Source organism: Bos indicus x Bos taurus, chromosome 8 (assembly GCF_003369695.1).
Source record: "Bos indicus x Bos taurus breed Angus x Brahman F1 hybrid chromosome 8, Bos_hybrid_MaternalHap_v2.0, whole genome shotgun sequence".
NCBI classification, from domain to species: Eukaryota; Metazoa; Chordata; class Mammalia; order Artiodactyla; family Bovidae; genus Bos; species Bos indicus x Bos taurus.
This window is the reverse complement of record NC_040083.1, coordinates 100,862,963-100,884,366: the sequence shown is the minus strand read 5'-3', so window position 1 is coordinate 100,884,366 and position 21,404 is coordinate 100,862,963. Positions and strand designations below refer to the sequence as shown.

Here is a 21,404-nt window from a genome sequence, read left to right as displayed (position 1 = left end):
TGATAAATCAGTAAATAAGTATTTGTGAAGCTGTATGCTTTGAACGTATAATGGAAAAAGCTGGTCCTCATTATGATTTTTCTCCTTTGGGTCCTTTTGAATTTTTTCATTTTGGGGGCAGTATATGCTTCTGTGGTAAGTGGTTTGGAGGTTTCAGTGGGTGTTGTGATGGAGAGATACAAGAAGTTTAAGGAGAATTGAACAGAAATGGGAATGAATATAAAATTATTCTCTGCTTTGGGTATAAAACAATAGCTTTTTTTTCTTTTAATTTCCATTACAATCAACAAAATATAGTGGGTTCATAGTGATTTTTAGAATAATAATTTATGGATTGAGTGTGAACAGAATACTTATATTCATTATTGGTAACTGTTATGGTTCATTTGTAGTCAAATTGAGCAGATATACTCCAGTGGTTAATTTGCTGAGGATGTGGATACCTTTTAAAGATACCTATCTTTAAAATTCTCCTTTATGATGAAATTTTAATTTCAAGTGTTTATTCTTCAACAAAAATTCTGTGGGAGGAAAGTATGTAATTGAATGTATTACATATACATGTGTTTGTGTGTGTTTTTATAGAGGGGTTAAATTCCCATTTCCTTTCCAGATATGTGTTAAATGAATCCCAGAGTCGCCAAAATTCATCTTCAGCACAGGGTTCTTCTTCAAATAGTGGGGGAGGTTCTGGAATACCACAGCCTCCCCCAGGAATGAGCTTTTATGCAGCTAAACGAGTTATTGGAGATAACCCATGGACGCCTGAACAGTTGGAACAGGTATCACACACTGTGTGTTCATATGGAGCTTACCCCGCACACTTGCCCTGTGAAGTCAGTCCGTGGAAGCATGTGTCAGAGAATTCCAGTTATTCAGGCTGTCTAATGAAATACATTTGAGAGGAGCGGTTGATGTAATGTGCTGACATCATCATGTCATTTATTGGTTAAAGCCCCAGGGAGAGGGAGGAGTGGGAAAAACTCTTCAGTTTTTCAAATGTTGCTTCCATATTTTCACGTATAAAATACAGCCCACTTACAGATTGAATGTTTTTAACTTCTTTCATTTTAGTTTTTAATTATAGGTTTAATGTTTAGCTGCTTTGGTGCAGTTTAAATACAATTTATCTTATGTTATTCAGCTTTTTAGGGCTGTACGTTTTGTGTAAAGTGAGGAACAAGTGACCATGTGGGGGAAAAAGCATGACGCCCTTTTATATTTCTTCCTGGGAATTGAAAAATTGGCATTAAGAATTTTATTCTGGATTTAAACAGGACACAGATGTTCTCTGAGCAGCTTTTAAAAAAGACTGGTGCTCTACAGAGAAGGTGCCTCACTGTGTCTGTGTCATCAGGCACCTCAGGGAAGAACAGATGAGATCAGTATGTAATTATTTTGGAATTCAAGCAACATGGGTTAGTCTTCCAATCCTTCCTTTATCTCTCCATGGCAGTCTAAATGATTTGGTCCTTTTCTTTCTGGCAATGTAAGTGATCACTGATCAAAACAGTGTTCCCAGGAAAGGGAAGAATTGAAGTGGGCATTCTTGCCGCTCACAAATTTATAGAATGATTTGTTCAGCAAGGGTTCTGTGTGATTAGATTAAATCTTCATATTTTATAGATCTTTTTTCTTCTTAAACTGTGATGTAAGAAAGAAAGAAAGGTAAATACTAGCAGAAGCTACTCTTTAAAGTGTGGCCTATGTGACAGGCACTATACTGAGTACTTTGAATACATTATCTCATTTAATCCTCACAGCAGAACTGACAAGGCATAGAAATTATTGGTTCCATTTTGTAAGAAGAACTGAGTTTGGAGATTTACCACAGTCTCACTCCTAGGAGGAGGCTTTGCATTTAGGTCTCTCTGAGTGTTAAAGCTCTCAGTGCTGGAGAATCAGTGTTAACATTAAATGGTAATCTTACACTGGTCATGATTTGCTAATTCCTAAGGGCTTCTGTATGTCTTTTGTCCATTTCATGGTTGAGCCTTGAAGAGTTTGGTTTCAAGGATGAAAGATGTTTTCCTCTAATTTTTAAACATCCCTTTTGTTTTTTACATTTTTTCTTTCAGATGAAACAGTTTTTCTTTTTTTCAAATGATAGTGTTAGTGATAGTGTAAATATTCAAATAATACAGAATATTATAACAAGAAATTAAAAATTACTCGGAATCCCACCACCTTAGTTTGTCATTCACCTTTCACCAGCTCTATATACGTGTGTGTGTGTGTACACAAATGTAATTTTACACATTACATTTTTATATAATACACTATTTGAGCTTCATTTTTTTAAACAAAATGTCAAGTTTTAAAATAATGTCTTTTTAAATGTCTGTATTAAATAATGCATAAATCACATAATATGTTTTAAACTAGTCTCCTATTCCTAGACATGAGTATTGTTCTCAGTTTCCTTTGAACACTTTTTCTATAAATCTTTATGTAGTGACTCTCATAACTGCAGTAAATGCTTGCATCTTCTCTGTTGTAGCTCTTGTTGCAAGTCAGTTGTATTGAACACACAGAGGGAAGGCAGGCATTTTTATGATCCCTTTGTCTGCTTTTTAAAATTGCATCCTTTGTCATGTAGTATTAATAATTGAAAACTTTATCAGTCCTATTTCATATACATGAGAACTATTATGTAACTGATTTTAAAGGTAAAATTTCATTTTGCAGGTATATTTATCCTAAATGCAGTTATTTGTAGTGAAAGTCATAGCTTCTTCATGTTGCATGAAGTTCTTAGCAGAATCTAAGAATCTCTTCTTCAGTCTGTGTTTCATTTTAGCCAGTTAGATTGAATACTGTTTGATTAGAATTTTACTTATATTTGAAATTCTTGCATATGTTTGAAATCTTGTTGTTTTCAGTATGTAAGATTATAGAGGGCAGAGTTAGTATGTTAGCAGTAGAATAGAACTCCATGGACTGTGAGTTTTATTTCTTTTTGAACTGTCACAAGAATCCATGGAGTACCTCACTCCCGATGTACCACACTCTACCAGAGGCTCCAGATTTGGACTTCATTTCAAGACTTCACCATTCTAGAGAGGCTTTTCACCCAAATAGGAAGGCTTTGTATCATAGTGGCCTTGGAGTCTGAGAGACTTGGGTTTGGATTGTGCCTTCATCATTTATTAAATGTCTTAGTCTCTTCAGCCTTGCCTCAGTTTTCGTATCAGAAAAATGGGTATAATGATACTCATTTCTAGATTGTGAGGGTTAAATGAAATCATGAATATGTATGGGTTAGTATGGTCCCTGGCACACTGTAAGGCTAAATAGGAGTGGCTACTGTTGTTCTATTAATCTTTGGTTTATGACCATAGTAATATGTTAAACACATACTTCAGGTTGGTGGTCTTTGTTTCTCTGATCGATATTTTTCCTTCCCTTCATTTATCTACAGTGCAAATTGGGTATAGTGAAATTCATAGAAGCTGAGCAGGTGCCTGAGCTCGAAGCTGTTCTCCACCTGGTGATTGCTTCTAGTGACACACGCCACAGTGTAGCCACCGCAGCAGACCTAGAGTTGAAAAGCAAGCAAAGGTGAGTTCCTTCCCCCTCTTTAAACTTTAGAAATTGAAAAGATGCTAGATTTCTAAAAGCTTGCTCAGCACATATTCTTTTCAGCTTTTGCGTAATGAGGCATTCAATTTATGAGATTGTGAAATATACCTAATTTGTATGAAAGACAGTTTGCTGAGGAGCAGAATTCTGTATAAGGCAAAGAGGAAAAGCTGTTTGGAGAAGCAGTTTAAAATTGGAATGGATAAGGATAATTACCATAAGAACTGAGACCTTTGTTTAGGTAAATGAACTTAAAGAACTAATGTTAAGAAAAATGTCGAAACCCAAAAGTTACTCATTTTTGATTCTTCCTCTAAAATTCTTTGAGATGGCTTTTAATAAAGGATATGTAGGTATTATGGTTAATATGAAAATCAGGTCCCATGAAAAGAGATACTGAATAGGTCTTAATATACACAGGAGAAAATAAGTGTAATAAATAGACTCATGGAAAAAATTGTATATAAGAAATCAAATCATGCACAATAAAACAATAGTATGCCAACTGGTAAATAAAATTGTGTAACAGCTGATTACTCCATTTAAGTTTCTGTTGAAACTGCTGTGCTTATACCCTGTTGATTGACACTGTAAACTGAAATAATTTTGGCAAAGCAGTTTGTAGTAGGTAATGAACCATAAAAATACTTACTTTTTTTTATGTGAATCTTCTGGGACTTCATCCTGAGAATCATTCAAAAGAAGAGAAATATTATATTTAGAAAAATGTTACAGATTCATTAATTGTATTATTTCCTATAATTGTTAAAAAAGGAAACATAATCAGATTTCTACAGTGGGTAAATAGTGAAATTAAGTACGTGACCTATATAGAATATTACATCTATATAGGTATTATTATCTTCCCAAATAATTATAAAAATAATACAGCAACATGTAAATTGCCCCAACATAATGGCAGATGAATAACACATAATGCAAAATTATATATGTACTGATTTTTAATCAGATTTCTACAGTGAGTAAATAGTGAAATTAACTACGTGACCTATATAGAGTATTACATCTATATAGGTATTATTATCTTTGCAAATAATTATAAAAATAATACAGCAACATGTAAATTGCCCCAACATAATGGCAGATGAATAACACATAATACAAAATTATATATGTACTGATTTTTAATAAATGACATGTGCAAAGACTGGAAAATACATGAAAAATTGAAGATACTTTGTTTAAAAAAATCAGATTATGGAATACTTCATTTTTGAATTTATTTTAATGCTTAATCTAATAAAAAGACGATGGAATGTGGGTAAGATGATAAAACTTTATGAAGGTATATATCATAGGTTTCCCTCTCCAAAGAAATATAAGTAGGTGTCACAGGGTAATGAAATTAACTTCATTGTGTCTTCGTTTGCTTATTAAAATATAAATGAGCTGTGTCTGTGTGGTGGTGGCTGGGAATGCATGTCTGTCATGGAAATAATTCTGATCCTGCCTCTTGCTGATTGTCTGAATATGGAAGACTCACTTAACCTCACTAGGCCTTGGACTCTGTAAAATGAGAAATTTGGACCAGATTGTACTTAACATTCCCCACCAAGTCTAAAATTCTTTCATGCCGCTATGACTATGTCTTTCTGGTATCTCCTTCAAGAAATTTATTTGGTTTTGAAGTGTCAAAAACCCTTTTTAAAAAATTTTATTCAAGTATAGTTGATTTACAATGTTGTGTTAATTTCTGCTATACAGCAAAATGATTCAATTATATATATATATTTTTATAGTCTTTATAAAAATATAAAATATGTTTTATATATATATACACACACACTTTTCTGTATTCTTTTCCATTATGGTTGACCACAGGATATTTGAGATAGTTCACTGTACCATACAGGAAGACCTTGTTATTTATCCTTTCTATATATAATAGTTTTATGTATTTATATTTTAAAAATTTAAGTATAGTTGATTAGAGCGTTGTGTTTATTTTCTGCTGTACAGCTGGGTGACTCAGTTATACATATACTCTGTCATATTCCTTACCATTATGGTTTTTCACAGGGGATTGAATGTAATTCCCTGTGTTATACAGTACGACCTCGTTGTTTATCCATCCTGCGTATAGTAGCTTGCATCTGCTTACCCCACACTCCCGGTTCTTCCTCCCCCCACCCCGTGGCAGCTGTGAGTCTGCTCTGTGTCTGTGACTGTCTCACAGATGAGTCCATTGGTGCCGTGCTTGAGACCCCACGTACAAGTGGTAGGTCATGTGGTATTTGTCTTTCTCTTTCTGTCTTACTTCACTCAATACAATAATCTCTCTAGGTCCATCCATGTTGCTGCAAATGGCATTATTCCATTCTTTTTTGTGGCTGAGTAATATTCCATTGAATATATGTGCCACATCTTCTTTATCCATTCATCTGTTGATGGACATTTAGATTGTTGTCCATGTCTTCATGTCTTGGCTATTATGAATAATGCTGCTTTGAACACAGGCATGCGTGTATCTTTTTGTATTATTATTTTGTCAGGATGTATACCCAGGAGTGGCATTTTCAGGTCCCACTGGCAACTCGTTTTTTTTTTTTTTTTTTGAGGACCCTCCAAACAGTTTTCCAAAAAAACTTCCTTTAAAACTTCATTGTGTTTGGACTGGCTCCATTCTTTACACCATGCAATAGATTGGATTGTTGGATATATAAATGTGGTGCTGAAGTATTCTAATTAGTTTTGGTTTTGTTCATTAAAACAAGTATATTTTCCAAAAAAAAAAAATAGCGTAACATTGTTAAGAGGTAAAAAGTGAGTTGAGAACAATATGTAGTTAGCCCATTTTGTTAAATAGAAATCCCAAAGTATCTCTTCAAGCGATCCTTGTCTGTATTGATCTGTTTCAATCTACCTGCCGTACCCATCTAGCTCTTTTATGTGCACAGGAAAGAAGTCTAGAAAAAGATACACCAAAGTTAGTGGTTACTGAAAGGAAATAGAGAGGGTCAGGGTGCAGAGTATAAGGAATTGTATTCTCTATATTAATAATTTTTGAATTTTCATAAGCGTGTAATCAGAAAACTAAAGCTAGAAAGGTGACAAGAGAAAAGTAGAAGAAACAGTGAAAGTTATCCTTATTAGTTAACCATTGTTAGGTTTTCTGTTTGTTTTACTAAAGTGTGTGTGTTTTGTCAAAAATCTGTAAACTTGAAGTATTTATAGAAGAGAAGCAAAGGTGGAACTCAAGGATTAGTTAGTAGAAATCAGCTGAGGAAAGATATAGGTAAATATAAGTAGGATTGTAGACTGTCTTTGAGGATAGTGGAATTGTGGATATCCGAATGAGGTAGTTTGATAGATGAAAGAAGAGATGGATTAGGAAAACAGTCTAAGCACTGTGGTAACTTACATTTGCACAGATACAACATAGTTTGAAAGCAGAATCAAGGTCAAAAGAGAGAAGATAGTGTGGTTAAATCTTACTATTTCAAGTGAAATACAGAATTGCATTATTCCTTGGTTTATAGAATGGCTGGCTGGCGGCTGCTGCGGAGGGTGGGTACATCACCAGTCACATTGTATTTCTAGGTCGGGGGTCCCCTACCTCCACACCATGGACCAGTACCTGCTCTCAGATGAGCAATGGCATTAGATTAGAAATAAACTGCACAATAAATGCATTGCACTTGAATCAGTCCCAAACCATCCTTCCCTCCACCAGCCCATGGTCTGTGGAAAAACTGTCTTCTGCAAAATCAGTCCCTGGTGCCCAGAAGGTTGGGGAGTAATGTTCTAAGTCATCTTATTGTGGGGCCCAATTAGGAATAAGTCTTAATGACTAAATGGCAGCAAAGTCTTAGGTGTTAAGACTGCAGGTGTGTGCTGGGAGATAAGAGGGGGATGCTGGAGGTCACAGTGACACAGAATTTGAGAAATGCCATGGGCTGCAAGCTTCCTAGGGTTGTGGCTTTCTTTAATGGGTAAAATGTATTTTTTGGTCACTTTCCATATCACTTTTGAATTTCCAAGTGGCTAAACAGAAGAACTGTGCCTCAGGGCTCTTTGAACAAGTGTAGTGTGGCTCTGCTCTGTTGGACCTGCTCCGTGTCATTGACCCTGAGAGTGGAATACAGTCCAGATTTCTCGAGTGGCACCAAATCGGGCCACTGGCTGCAATGGTCTGTGTTACATTGAACCATGGTGGGATAAAGAACTTTTTTTTTCTGTTTGAAAACTAACTTTGATAGAAATTAATCCCTTTCCTTCTCTTCTGCAGTGTCAATTGCCTTCTCTTCATTTGTGTATTTATAACATTTTTCTTTAATAATGTATTGAGGTTACGATATTTTGAAATTATTGAAGTGGGAGAGAGAAATAATAATTTTAACAAGCTTTGTTGAAACTTTCTGTAGCTTGATTGACTGGAATAATCCTGCCATCATTAATAAGATGTACAAGGTATACCTTGGAGATATACCACTGAAAACAAAAGAGGTAGGTTGTTTTGGTTTATTCTTACATTGTCATAAAAGCATTTTATTGACATGGTGATACTTGAACATTTTCTCCAGGTTATTTTGATTTAGGCTGAACATATGCTATAGGAAGTACTACTTTGAGACCATACTAGTGTAAGTAGATTAAAGTCTCCTGAAGTAGCTTAGTTTACCTGATGTGGTGTTTTTTATTCAGCTCCCTAGATTAGGCCTCAGTAAACATTTTCTGTAGATATTTTAGACTTTAATGGCTTTATAGTTCTGAGGCTGCAGCTACTCAATTCTGCCATAACGTGAAACCAGCCATAGAACATAACTGAATGAGCATGGCCATGTTCCAGTAAGACTTTATTGATACTGAAATTTGAATTTCTTATTATTTTGTGAAATACAATTTTACAGAATATTGCTTTGATTTTAAAAAAAGTCGTTTGAAAATGTGAAAACTTCTTTTAACTCACAGACCTTACCAAGACAGATAGTAGGCTGGATTTCGCTCATGGGCTGTAGTTTCTTGACTCCTGGTCTAGAATCTAGGACAGTAGGTGGGTTCTTCTGAATTTTCAAAGTAAGATGTTGCTTAATAACTTAAGTTCTTTTTTGTTCACTGTGTTTAGAAGTATTCCAAGTCTAAACCTAGACATACAAAATTATTTGTTTGCTTTCTAAACCATAAATAATTGTTTTAAAAATTGTATTAACTCCTGTTAGATTAAATTGAGTGTAATAGAGACTTCCCTGGCTGTCGAGTGGTTAAGACTCCCTGCTTTCACTGCAGGGGGCAGGGGTGTGATCCCTGATGGGCGAACTGAGATCCCTCATGCTGTGACACAGGCCTCCCCAACCCCCCAAGAAGAAAAAGTTGTGTACGATGTAGCAGAAAGAACAATGAGTTGGGAATTCTCACCCCACCCTGATTCTCCTCCTGAATGGATGCACATAAATGTTTTGGAGAGGAGAGATCTGGCTAATTGCACAACTTTTCTGGGCATCATGTTCTTCATGTAGAAGACCCACTAGGTCATTGGTTCCCAGAGTGTGGTCCATAGGTCACAGAGGGTCTTTAGAGGTTCACAAAGCTAAGACAGTTTTTGCCTTTTTTTTTCTGTGTTGAATTTTGCACTGATGGTGCAAAAGCAGTGATGTGTGTCACTGCTGGGACCTTAGCATGAATCAGAGCTGTGTCATTAAATAATTATTAGGAATCATTCTGTTCTTCACTGTCAGCACTCTTGGTTAAAAAGGAGAGAGGAAATAAAACTCAGCTTACGAATATCCTTGATGAAGCAGAAAAAGTTATTTTATATTAAGAGTAGAGAGAAAAACTCTGGTTATTAAGATGGGTATTTGGCATGAATTTTCTCTTTTAAAATGAAAAAAATGAGGTTTCAAGAAAAACAGTTAACATGCTCTGTTGGCAATGGTGAAAGTTGAGCTTTTTAAGCAAAAATGAGAATTTTGGGAAATTTGTATTCATTGTGTTGAGCATGACAGTTTGTCAGTGTTTACAGAGTTTTCTGATAAGATTGGTCATGATATTGACATGTGATTTGTGTGTGTGCGGATGTTTTATAATGAAATATTTGCGTAACTCAGTGAGCCAATATTTTCCAAATGACCAGTGTTGTTACAGAAGCATATAAGGGTAAGGGAGCCATTTAATATAATTTAATAGAGTGGTGGAATTTAGTATACTGTAACAGAGTATGCAGAGGTTCCATTGATACATTTTCAAATCCACATGACAACCTTTAAGAAACTATTTTATATCAAGTTTGTGGAAGTTTGTGGGTGGTATCTGTATTTAGAATATCTGTAATTAAGAATATCTGTAATTACCTGAAAAACCTAATAAAATAATCACCATTTTTCCAGTTACATATCTCTGTGAAGCTGGTTTTATTTTTTTTAATATACTTAAACCAAAATAACATATCACAACAGATTAAATGCTGAAAAAGATACAGGAATCCAGCTTTCTTCTATGAAAGTGGATAGTGAAGAGATTCACAGAAAAAACAGTACCACTCTCTCAGTGCAGTTTTTTATTTTGAAAAATGTAGTTTTTTTTTTTTTTCCCAGGATTTTTTTTTTATTTCAACATATTTTCATTATAGAAAATTTAGCAAACACAGAAAAGCAATAAGAAAATTAAATTTTATCTGTAATCCCACCACCCAGGGCTAATAATTTTAACATGGTGTGTATCTCATTCCACTTTTTTCTATACATAAATATCACTATGTTGTATTTTTTTAAACATAATTGAGTTCTTGTAGTTCCACAAAGTTCTTTTATTATTTAAACAATGTTGCACACACTTTTCCATGTCATTGTGTTCTATAACATTTAATAGCTACATTGTATTACATTTATTTTTTTTAAGTTGGTCTGTTGCTTTTATTTTTTTTTAAGTTTTCTTTTTTTTTAATTTATTTTATGAAAAATGTAGTTTTTAATTTGTCTTAAAAGTATGTTATTTATGAAAATATATCCTGGCTTTAATACTATTTTTAAGTGAATAAGTACTTAAAATTTTTTCAGTTTTAATTTCTAATATAGTAAATATTCATAGATATTCTAGTATAAAAGAAAGATCTTAGGAAGCTTCAGTAGTTTTTAAGAGTATAAAGGGATCTTGAAACAGAAGTTTTAGAGACCATTGATTTAGATGATCTCTCATGATTTCTTTCAATTGATAATAATTTCGAAGTGCTGAATTATAATGTTTTCAACAGGGAGCAGTTCTGAAGCCAGAGCTGAAAAGGGACCCAGTCAGCACAAGGGTCAAGTTAAAGATTGTCCCCCACCTTCTTCGTTCTAGACAAGCTGCCGAAACGTTCCCAGCTAACATTCAGGTAACTGATTTTTTTTCAAGAGAAGTACGACCTGTTTACAACTTTTATGTCTATGTAACTAGAGAAAGAACTGCATTAATGAATATTCCGGAGGTAGATTGATATGTATAACAAGATTAATGAGATTCTTTTTTCTCTCTCAAGTTTAGCTGTAGAAAATACTTAAAAATTTTTATTATAGAGACTTTCCTGGTGGTCCAGTGGTGGAGACTGTTTTCCAGTACAGGGGGTGCAGCTTCCATCCCTGGTCGGGGAGCTGAGATCCCACATGTCTTGGAGCCAAAAAACCAAAACATAAAACAGAAGCAGTATTGTAACAAAATCTGTAAAGATTTTTTTTAAATGGTCCACATAAATATTAAAATTTTTTGATTATAGAATATATACTATAGAATATATATTATAGAATATATAGAATATATGGTTACCATTCACTCTAAATGTGTGGTGATAATCCCTTTCAAACTAGTGCTTTTCTGAGTGGTGTTTTTCCAAAAATGGTAGCAGCAGAAACTTGTTCACTAAAGTGGGATAATGAGTCATCCTTGCTCGGAGCCCCACATGTAGGCAGCGGCCACAGCCTCTGAGCTCTGCCGCCTCAGTATCTTCATCTCCCTAGGGCAGGTGCTGACGTTAATGGAGATCGTCACTTCTTGTTTTGCTTGTCATAGTTGTCTTCTTTGTTGCCCTGTCTTGCCCACAGCCAGTCTGTTTTCTGTGTTGCCACCAGAGTTATTTTTGCACTTGGAAATCTTTGTACTCTTTGGGTATGGGATATGAGCCCCTCCGCAAAAGCCCTTGCCTTTCATCCAGGTGATGTCCAGCTCTAGAGACAATTTGTTTGAGCATGGTTTTGTCATTAGTTATTCGCTTTTGATCTTAAATAGGGCTTCCCTGGTGGCTTAGTGGTAAAGAACCTACCTACCAATGTAGGAGAGGCGGGTTCGATGCCTCAGTTGGGAAGATCCCTTGGAGAAGGAAACGGCAACCCACTCCAGTGTTCTTGCCTGGGAAATCCCATGGACAGAGGAGCCTGGCTGGCTACAGTCCATGGGGTTGCAAAGAGTCAGACATGACTTAGTAACTATAAACAACAACAAATACAACTTTTCATCTTAAATAAACCTTAAGGTTTTTCCCCTGTTTTTCTTTAAACATTTAAAAAAAAATCTGTAGAATGGGTGTAATGATAGAAGTGTTGTAAAGACTTGAGTGAGATGGCTGATAGGAGATTTAGAGCATGCTGCTAGTTCTCATTCAGTGAGAAAGTTCTCAGTAGATGGTGGAAAGGCAGCAGTTACTTCCCACCTGGTCTCGTATCTCAGCACCCCTCGCCCTGTACCTTACGTGCCAGCAAAGATCGTTGCTCTTAAGTGTGCCGTTGTCATGGCTCTGTTTCATGACTCCTGGTGTAGTGCCCCTCCCCCTGTGGCCTGGTAAACATCTACTCCGGTTTCAGGATTTTCTCTAGTGTGCCCCCTCCTATCTAGAATGTTCTTATTTCCTGCCTCTCCTCCCTTTCAGTACCAAAGTAAGGACACACTCGTCTTGCTCACTGTATGTGTATGGTGGACATTGACTTCTCTCTTCATGTCTCTCCCTCTTAAGACTTATTTAAGTGGCTGCTTCCTCTTCCTAACTTCTGTCTTCATCTCTCTCCTTCTTAAGGCTTATTTGTTCTACTTCCTCCTCCTAGGTGATACAACTTTTATTCCCAGTATCTGCTGTCCAATATTTAGTAGTAGTAGTGTTAGTCACTCAGTTGTGTCTGACTCTCTGCGACCCCATGAACTATAGCTCACCAGGCTCCTCTGTCCATGGTATTCTCCAGGCAAGGATACTGGAGTGGGTTGCTGTTTCCTTCTCCAGGGCATCTTCCTGACCCAGGGATTGAACCTGGGTCTCCAGCATTGCAGGCAGGTTCTTTACCATCTGAGCTATAGGGAAGTCCTTGACTGATTTCAAATACTGTATTCTGTGTTTCCACAAACATAAAATAATCACAGAGCTTCTTCCATTTTGCTTACTAGGCACTGTTTTCCCTCATAGTGGCTTAATAATTTTGCTTCAGAAATGGTGATGGTAGTAATGCTACATTATATAATAAGCAGCTAAAATTATGTGGCAGAATATTCATAGATCTCATGTAGGTGTACACTTTGTCAGTCAGTTCAGTTCAGTTGCTCAGTTGTGTCCGACTCTTTGTGAGCCCATGGACTGTAGCACGCCAGGCTTCCCTGTTCATCACCAGCTCCTGGGGCTTGCTCAAACTCTAGTCGGTGATGCCATCTAACCATCTCATACTCTGTCATCCCCTTCTGCTCCCACCTTCAATCTTTCCAGGCATCAGGGTCTCTTCAAAAGAGTCAGTTCTTCCCATCAGGTGGCCAAAGGATTGTAGTTTCAGCTTCAGCATCAGTTCTTCCAATGAATATTCAGGACTGATTTCCTTTAGGATGTACTGGTTGGATCTCCTTGCAGTACAAGGGACTCTCAGGAGTTTTCTCCAACATCACAGTTCAAAAGCATCAGTTCTTTGGTGCTCAGCTTTCTTCACAGTCCAACTCTCACATCCATACATGACCACTGGAAAAACCATAGCTTTAACTAGATGGACCTTTGTTGGCAAAGTAATGTCACTGCTTTTTAATATGCTGTCTAGGTTGGTCATAACTTTTCTTCCAAGGAGCAAGTGTCTTTTAATTTTCTGGCTGCAGTCACCATCTGCAGTGATTTTGGAGCCCAAGAAAATAAAAGCCTGTCACTGTTTCCACTGTTTCCCCATCTATTTGCCATGAAGTGATGGGACTGGATGCCATAATTTTAGTTTTCTGAATATTGAGTTTTAAGCCAAAATTTTCACTCTCCTCTTTCACTTTCATGAAGAGGCTCTTTAGTTCTTTGCTTTCTATCATAAGGGTGGTGTCATCTGCATATCTGAGGTTAGTGATATTCCTTCCAAAAATCTTGAACCAGCTTGTGCTTCATCCAGCCCAGGATTTCACATGATGTACTATGCATAGAAGGTAAATAAGCAGGGTGAGAATATAGCCTTGATGTACTCCTTTTCCAATTTGGAACCAGCCTTTTGTTCCATGTCCATTCTAACTGTTGCTTCTTGACCTGCATACAGATTTCTCAGGAGGCAGGTCTGGTGTTTTGGTATTTCCATCTCTTGAAGAATTTTCCAGTTCGTTGTGATCTACACAGTCAAAGGCTTTGGTGTAGTCAGTAAAGCAGAAGTAGATGTTTTTCTGGAACTCTCTTGCTTTTTTGATGATCCAGTGCATGTTAGCAGTTGGATCTCTGCCTTTTCTAAATCCAGCTTGAACATCTGGAAGTTCATGGTTCATTTACTGTTGGAAGCCTGGCTTGGAAAATTTTGAGCATTTGCTAGTGTGTAAGATGAGTACAATTGTGCAGTGGTTTGAACATTCTTTGGCATTGCCTTTCTTTGGGATTGGAATGAAAACTGACCTTTTCCAGTCCTGTGGCCACTGCTGAGGTTTCCAAGTTTGCTGGCATATTGAGTGCAGCACTTTCACAGCATCATCTTTCAGGATTTGGAATAGTTCAACTGGAATTCCATCACCTCCACTAGCTTTGTTCGTAGTGATGCTTCCTAAGGCCCACTTGACTTCACATTCCAGGATATCTAGCTCCAGGTGAGTGATCACACCATTGTGATTATCTGGGTCGTGAAGCTCTTTTTTGTACAGTTCTTCTGTGTATTCTTGCCACCTCTTTTTTTTTTTTTTTGGCCACCTCTTCTTAAAATCTACTTCTGTTAGGTCCATACCACTTCTGTCCTTTATTGTGCCCATCTTTGCATGGAATGTTCCCTTGGTATCTCTATTTTCTTGAAGAGATCTCTAGTGTTTCCCATTCTATTGTTTTCCTCTGTTTCTTTGCATTGATGGCTGAAGAAGGCTTTCTTATCTCTCCTTGCTATTCTTTGGAACTCTGCATTCAAATGGATATATCTTTCTTTTTCTCCTTTGCCTTTTGTGTCTTTTCTTTTCTCAGCTATTTGTAAGGCCTCCTCAGACAGCCATTTAGCCTTTTTGCATTTCTTTCTTGGGGGTGGTCTTGATCACTGCCTCCTGTACAGTGTCACAAACCTCCATCCATAGTTCTTCAGGCACTCTGTCTATCAGGTCTAATCCCTTGAATCTATTTCTCACTTCCACTATATAATCATAAGGGATTTGATTTAGGTCATACCTGAATGGTCTACTGATTTTCCCTACTCTTCAATTTAAGTCTGAATTTGGCAAGAAGGAGTTCATGATCTGAGTCACAGTCAGCTCCCAGTCTTGTTTTTGCTGACTGTGTAGAGCTTCTCCATCTTTTGCTGCAAAGAATATAATCAGTCTGATTTTGGTGTTGACCGTCTGGTGATGTCCATGTGTAGAGTCTTCTCTTGTGTTGTTGGAAGAGGGTGTTTGCTATGACCAGTGCGTTCTCTTGCCAAAACTCTATTAGCCTTTGCCCTGCTTCGTTTTGTACTCCAAGGCCAAATTTGCCTGTTACTTCAGGTATCTCTTGACTTCCTACTTTTGCATTCTAGTCCCCTATAATGAAAAGAACATCTTTTTTGTGTGTTAGTTCTAGAAGGTCTTGTAGGTCTTCATAGAACCGTTCAACTTCAGCTTCTTCAGCATTATTGGTTGGGGCGTAGACTTGAATTATTGTGATTTTGAATGATTTGCCTTGGCAATGAACGGAGTTCATTCTCTCGTTTTTGAGATTGCATCCAAGTACTGCATTTCAGACTCTATTGTTGACTATGATGGCTACCCCATTTTTTCTAAGGAATTCTTGCCCACGGTAGTAGATGTAATGGTCATCTGAGTTAAATTCGCCCATTCCAGTCCATCTTAGCTCACTCATTCCTATAATGTTGATGCTCATTCTTACCATCTCCTGTTCGACCACTTCCAATTTGCCTTGATTCATGGACCTAACAACATTCCAGGTTCCTATGCAATATTGTTCTTTATAGCATCGAGCTTTACTTCCATCACCAGTCACATCCACAACTGGGTGGTGTTTTTGCTTTGGCTCCATTCCTTCATTCTTTCTGGAGTTATATTTCTCCATTGATCTCCAGTAGCATATTGGGCACCTACCAACCTGGGGAGTTCATCTTCCAGTGTCTTGTCTTTTTGCCTTTTCATACTGTTCGGGGTTCTCAAGGCGAGAATACTGAAGTGGTTTGTCATTCCCTTCTCCAGTGTACCACGTTTTGTCAGAACTCTCCACCGTGACCCATCTGTCTTGGGTGGCCCCACACAGCATGGCTCATAGTTTCATTGAGTTAGACAAGGCTGTGGTCCATGCGATCAGTTTGTGATCTTTTGTACTACACTTTGTTCTTCAAAATTAATGCAGTTCTCTTTCACCAAGTATTTTAGCTGATGGCCGTAGGAAGCCAACAAGTAGCTTCAATTAACAGTCTGGATAACAAACACAATGGTTGATGGTTCAAGCCTGCGCTATTTGTGGGGCTACCGCTAGGAAGCAACACAGAGTTCATGCTGCAGTGGGCTACCACTCTTACGCAGAGGACATCAGCAGATTAAATGATTTGGGAGGTATTAGTTTCTTAATTACATGTGAACTTATTTTGAAAACATGTCCTCTGCGTGAGAGTGGTGGCCCACTGCAGCATGAACTCTGTGTTGCTTCCTAGCGGTAGCCCCACAAATAGCGCAGGCTTGAACCATCAACCATTGTGTTTGTTATCCAGACTGTTAATTGAAGCTACTTGTTGGCTTCCTACGGCCATCAGCTAAAATACTTGGTGAAAGAGAACTGCATTAATTTTGAAGAACAAAGTGTAGTACAAAAGACCTACTGTTGAATCCTCAGTTGTATTTGAAAATAATAAATTGCTGTTCTTCTTAATTGGTATTCTTGATGTTCTGTTTTCATAGGTGGTGTATGATGGACTCTTTGGTACAAATACAAATTCAAAATTAAGAACATTATCCCTGCAATTTGTGCATCACATTTGTGTAACGTAAGTTTCTTGCACTGTTCATAAAGTTTTCAAGCCAGTCGGAGCAATGTAGGGATGTAAGAGCATCTTACCTAGAAAGAAAATGTGTTTGCTTACCTTAAAATATGTCACATTTTGATAGATGATTTAAACTTATATCAGTTATGTCTCTGTTTTAAGTAATTATCTGAAACAATACTTAATTACGAGATTCTTACATCTTGCTTTGTGTATGTGTTGTTTTTTAACAAGCTGTCCAGAAATCAAGATTAAGCCATTAGGTCCAATGCTTTTGAATGGTCTCACCAAGCTAATCAATGAATATAAAGAAGTAAGTGACATGGTTTTTTTTTTTTTTTAATTTTTGTTAATATTTTAGTTTTTAAATTCTGTTATAAACTTTCCTGGTCTGTATGTTGATACAGTTAAAGTTTGCTGTTGTTCCATCATTTCTTACCATTTTGAGGTGGTGTAAATTTCAGAAATTACCACCATCTTTTGCCCCTTTTTTGGGAAATAAGCATTAAAAATTGATATGGACCTTGAGGTGGTCTTATCATTTCTTTATGTAAAAAGGTACATTTTATTTTAGAAACTGTGCAAAAATGGAATGAAAAGAATTAGATTTTATTTTATGATTTATTTCCATATAGGTCTATTTGGATTTGCTTGTATTGAGAAACAGTGTTAATGCTAAGAGACTGAGATTTTATTGATTCAAAACTGTCAAAACATGCATTCAGTAAATTTTTGATTCCTTAAGCTAAGTGGGATGAGGATTCCTTGGATTGTAGGTTTTCAAATCCTGTGTTTTCTTGCTGTATCACTCTTACCATTTCTAGTGTTCCAAGGGAATTGGCTAAAAAGAAAAAAGGTAAAGTTTTAAGAACTCTAGTTAATGTTCTTTTCCTAAGTCTCAGCTAAATATGAATGCATGTTTGCAGTAGTATAGTGGCCAATATTTTGCCATTTGGAGTTAGAATTGAGTTTGAATCCTAGCTTTGTTCCTTTGTGAGTAACTTAAATTCTTCGGACCTCTGTTCTTTAGTAGAAGAATGAGGCTAATAGTATCATTTAATTGGATTATGGTGAAGATTAAATGATTATAGATGATTGTGAAGATTAAATGAGCTAATTTAGCACAGTGAAGGCGTGTTAGTGGATATTATTATTATTGAAAACTGTTCACTTGTTGTACAGCTGTGCTTTGGGGCAGTCCTAGGCCTGACTCTCCTGTCTTCTTCTGTTGAGTGAGCAGAGCTTGCATGATGCTTAAGACCTTGGGAACCTTTCAGATTATTTTTATGGCATAGATACATGCTTTGGATGGCTGGTAGAAATAAAAATGCTTTGGGGCTTTTGGGGGAGAAACTATATATTTGAAACTAGACTAGAGTGGCCAGATAACCTACAGGGCTATAATTATCTTAACCTCCAGGTGACACCTGCATGTCTTCCCAACAGATGAGCCCATAAGAGTGGCCATGTAGGTGTGTGAATCCTTTGTGAAGTGTATAAACTTCAGCTCACAGAAGTGCTGCTGTGTTCCGAGTAATGTCAGACTCCTGATTTTCATAAAGCAATGTAAAATTCTGTTTGTATCTTGAGTGGAACCCTCACTAACTCACCCAAATACTATGATTCCTTTAACTTTTTAAGGTGAAAGATATGAGAAGAAGCAATTTACTGTAGTGCAGATTTTTGGACAGTTGCTCTCCTGAGCCTGAAATTTGGGGTGAGAGAGGGTGGATCCTAGTCTGTTGGGAAGTGATTAATTTTCTAATAAGTTAAGCTGTCTTCCTAGTATGTTGGTGGTGAATTTTGGTATTTGCAGGTTACATAGTATTGAAAGGATCCTGAAGTTAGCATCAGTGAAGAGAACTTTTCTATGACCTCTGCATTTTCCTTTTGGAGTGAGTGGGGGATGGAAAGTTTTGTTTTGTTTTTTCTTTTAGTAGTCTGATGCATCCTGGGTTTGGACATTTTTATTTGTTTTGTTCAGATTCTGGTATCATGTAGTTAGGCACAGTGAGACCTAGGTTTAACGAGGAGTAAAACAATGCATTTCATTGCAGCAAAAAGGTTTTGCCGTTTACTGTGTTTTTGTTCTGTCTGCTTTTTTGTTCTTTTTTTTTTTTCTTAATTTCAAGGACCCTAAGCTACTGTCTATGGCATATTCAGCTGTTGGAAAACTCTCCAGGTGAGTAAACTCCTCTTCAGTGAGAGATACCTTGTTGGTAAACTAAGAATTGTGGCATTTAATAATGGATGGACAGTAAATTTGTTATGATTCTGAAAGGAAATTATTTAATGGCCATAGGTTATTTAGAAGGATAATGATGTGAGACGTCTTAATTTATATTTCAAGATATGTTACCGTATTAAATGGCAGTATTGAAATGAGATTTTGAGCTGGATTGTGTCCTAACGTGCTAGTTTTCTTGTACCCTACATAGAGACATTTGATTGATCTTAAGTGTTCTTGTTACGACTTATTACTAGCATTTTAATATCAATAATCAAGGGTTTTTCTAGTGATTCTCTCTTCTGATAGTGTTACGATTCTTGAGTTTCCAAAGGTGGATTTTTTTTTTTTTCTCCTTTGTTTAGTATGGTTTCCTGCACCCACTTCTTCCTGGTTCCCTCTTTCTTCACATATTTCAGAGCAGGGGTGAGAGGAGCAGCATCTTCAGTGGCCCAAGCGCTGCCTGCACCCCTGCACAGGTTCTGCATTGGCCTGTGGAAGCTAGGTTGGGCTCTTCTGCACTGTGTAGGGAAGGAGTTTGGGGATCAACTGATACAGCACAGCATTGTCAACAGACCTTGTCCTCTGTGTGCTGGCATGCAGTTGACAGAGCTTCTTGTCACCGTAGCCTTAAATAGCATTTAGTCTCATCTCTTTTCTTTATTTCAAAATCAGAAATGTTAACTGAATGCATGGAATATTCTAGTGACACTATCTGGATAACACGTATATTAATCTAGAGTTACTTGGATTAGACAGTAGAATTAAATGTTGACTTTAAAACAATGTTTGGGTCTTTGGGGAGGTAACCAGTGGTGCTCACATGGCACCCAGAGGTGAAGGTGCAAGTTTAGGAACATGTGTGTTTAGTTTTGTTCTTTTCTGCCTTATGGAAATGTTTTATAGTAATGATGGTCTCACGTTCTTTTGCAGTCGAATGCCACATTTATTCACTAAGGATATAGCTCTCGTGCAGCAGCTTTTTGAAGCCCTGTGTAAGGTAGGGAAACACCTGGCAAGTATGTGCTTTCTGTTGGGATGCTCAGCCGGAAGCTCAACCGTGAAGGGAACACTGTTTTTATCATCTTTCACAGGAAGAGCCCGAGACGCGACTCGCTATTCAAGAAGCATTATCCATGATGGTTGGAGCTTACAGTACTTTGGAAGGTGCACAGCGGACTCTCATGGAGGCACTTGTGGCCTCGTATTTAATAAAGGTAGGTCCAACTGTGTGAACCACAATGGCTGGTAGTGTACACATTTTATATTTTTATGATCAAAATTTGAATTGCTTTTCTTCTTAATAATGAAGAGGAGTATTTGCTTTCCCTTGGACTGTGATTTATGATTTGTTTTTGTTTTTTTTTTTTTGCCCCTGTAAAGTCTTTTATTGTCAGTCTTGCCTTTCAAACCAAGGTTTCTAGGCACAAACTAGGCATAGAAAATAGCTGTTTGAATGGAAAACTCTAATGTGATATGTTTTTAATTCTTCGTTATGGGAACATGATTTTAGAGAAGGAGTAGTGATATGCACAGAGGCCTTATGTTTAAAGCCTTCCTTGTTGGAGAACTGTTCTTAATGTCACGTTCTCCTGGTTGGAAGTGTTTTCTTTGAAGTGGTAGCTGAGCCCTACAGTCCCTTGGAGTGGAGCTCTGTAGGTAGCATTGGGGGAGAAGAGCAGAAGGAAAGACAGATTTTATGTATTAAAATGAGTCTGTAGGAAATAAGCCAGTACCATCATACATACTCTTCTTTCTTTTAGTCCTCTTCATCTGCCTGTTGTGGAAGTTTGTAAGAGAATTTTTAATATCTATGCTTATGTACACATAGTGTTAGTCACTTAGTCATGTCCAACTCTTTGTGACCCCATGGACTGTAACCCACCAGGCTCCTCAGTCCATGGGATTCTCCAAGTAAGAATACTGGAGTGGGTTGCCATATCCTTCTTCAGAGGATCTTCCCAACCCAGGGATCAAACCCAGATCTCCCGAATCACAGGCAGACTTTTTACCGTCTGGGCCACCAGGGAAGCCCAGTATACATATACACGTGTATATATGTGATATATAATACACAGTATAAAATTGTATATTATGTATTGCTTTAGTCAGTTTTTTGACCTCTATTTGTAGGAATAGAAAGAGAGGGAGATTAAAGAGGGGAAAATGTCAAATATTGGTGAGATTAATACGATTTGCATCTCACTGAATTTGGCTTCCATATTTATATTGAGGGAATTACTAAA

The 21,404-nt window shown here is 37.1% G+C and overlaps 1 protein-coding gene across 5 annotated transcripts in view; it reads left to right on the top strand.

Moving 5' to 3' along the window:
* ECPAS (Ecm29 proteasome adaptor and scaffold) overlaps window positions 1–21,404 on the top strand; it is a 110,192-nt gene that overhangs the window by 40,541 nt on the left and 48,247 nt on the right. For all 5 annotated transcript variants that reach the window (XR_003512387.1, XM_027550503.1, XM_027550504.1 and 2 more), the window contains 9 exons: window positions 614–782; window positions 3,422–3,561; window positions 7,968–8,049; window positions 10,790–10,909; window positions 16,849–16,934; window positions 17,166–17,244; window positions 19,064–19,113; window positions 20,092–20,158; window positions 20,253–20,375. Coding sequence is in view for 4 of the 5 variants with exons in the window: in XM_027550503.1 (XP_027406304.1) it covers window positions 614–782; window positions 3,422–3,561; window positions 7,968–8,049; window positions 10,790–10,909; window positions 16,849–16,934; window positions 17,166–17,244; window positions 19,064–19,113; window positions 20,092–20,158; window positions 20,253–20,375 (916 nt within the window). In the remaining variant the exon portion in view is untranslated. The remainder of the gene's footprint in view (window positions 1–613; window positions 783–3,421; window positions 3,562–7,967; window positions 8,050–10,789; window positions 10,910–16,848; window positions 16,935–17,165; window positions 17,245–19,063; window positions 19,114–20,091; window positions 20,159–20,252; window positions 20,376–21,404) is intronic.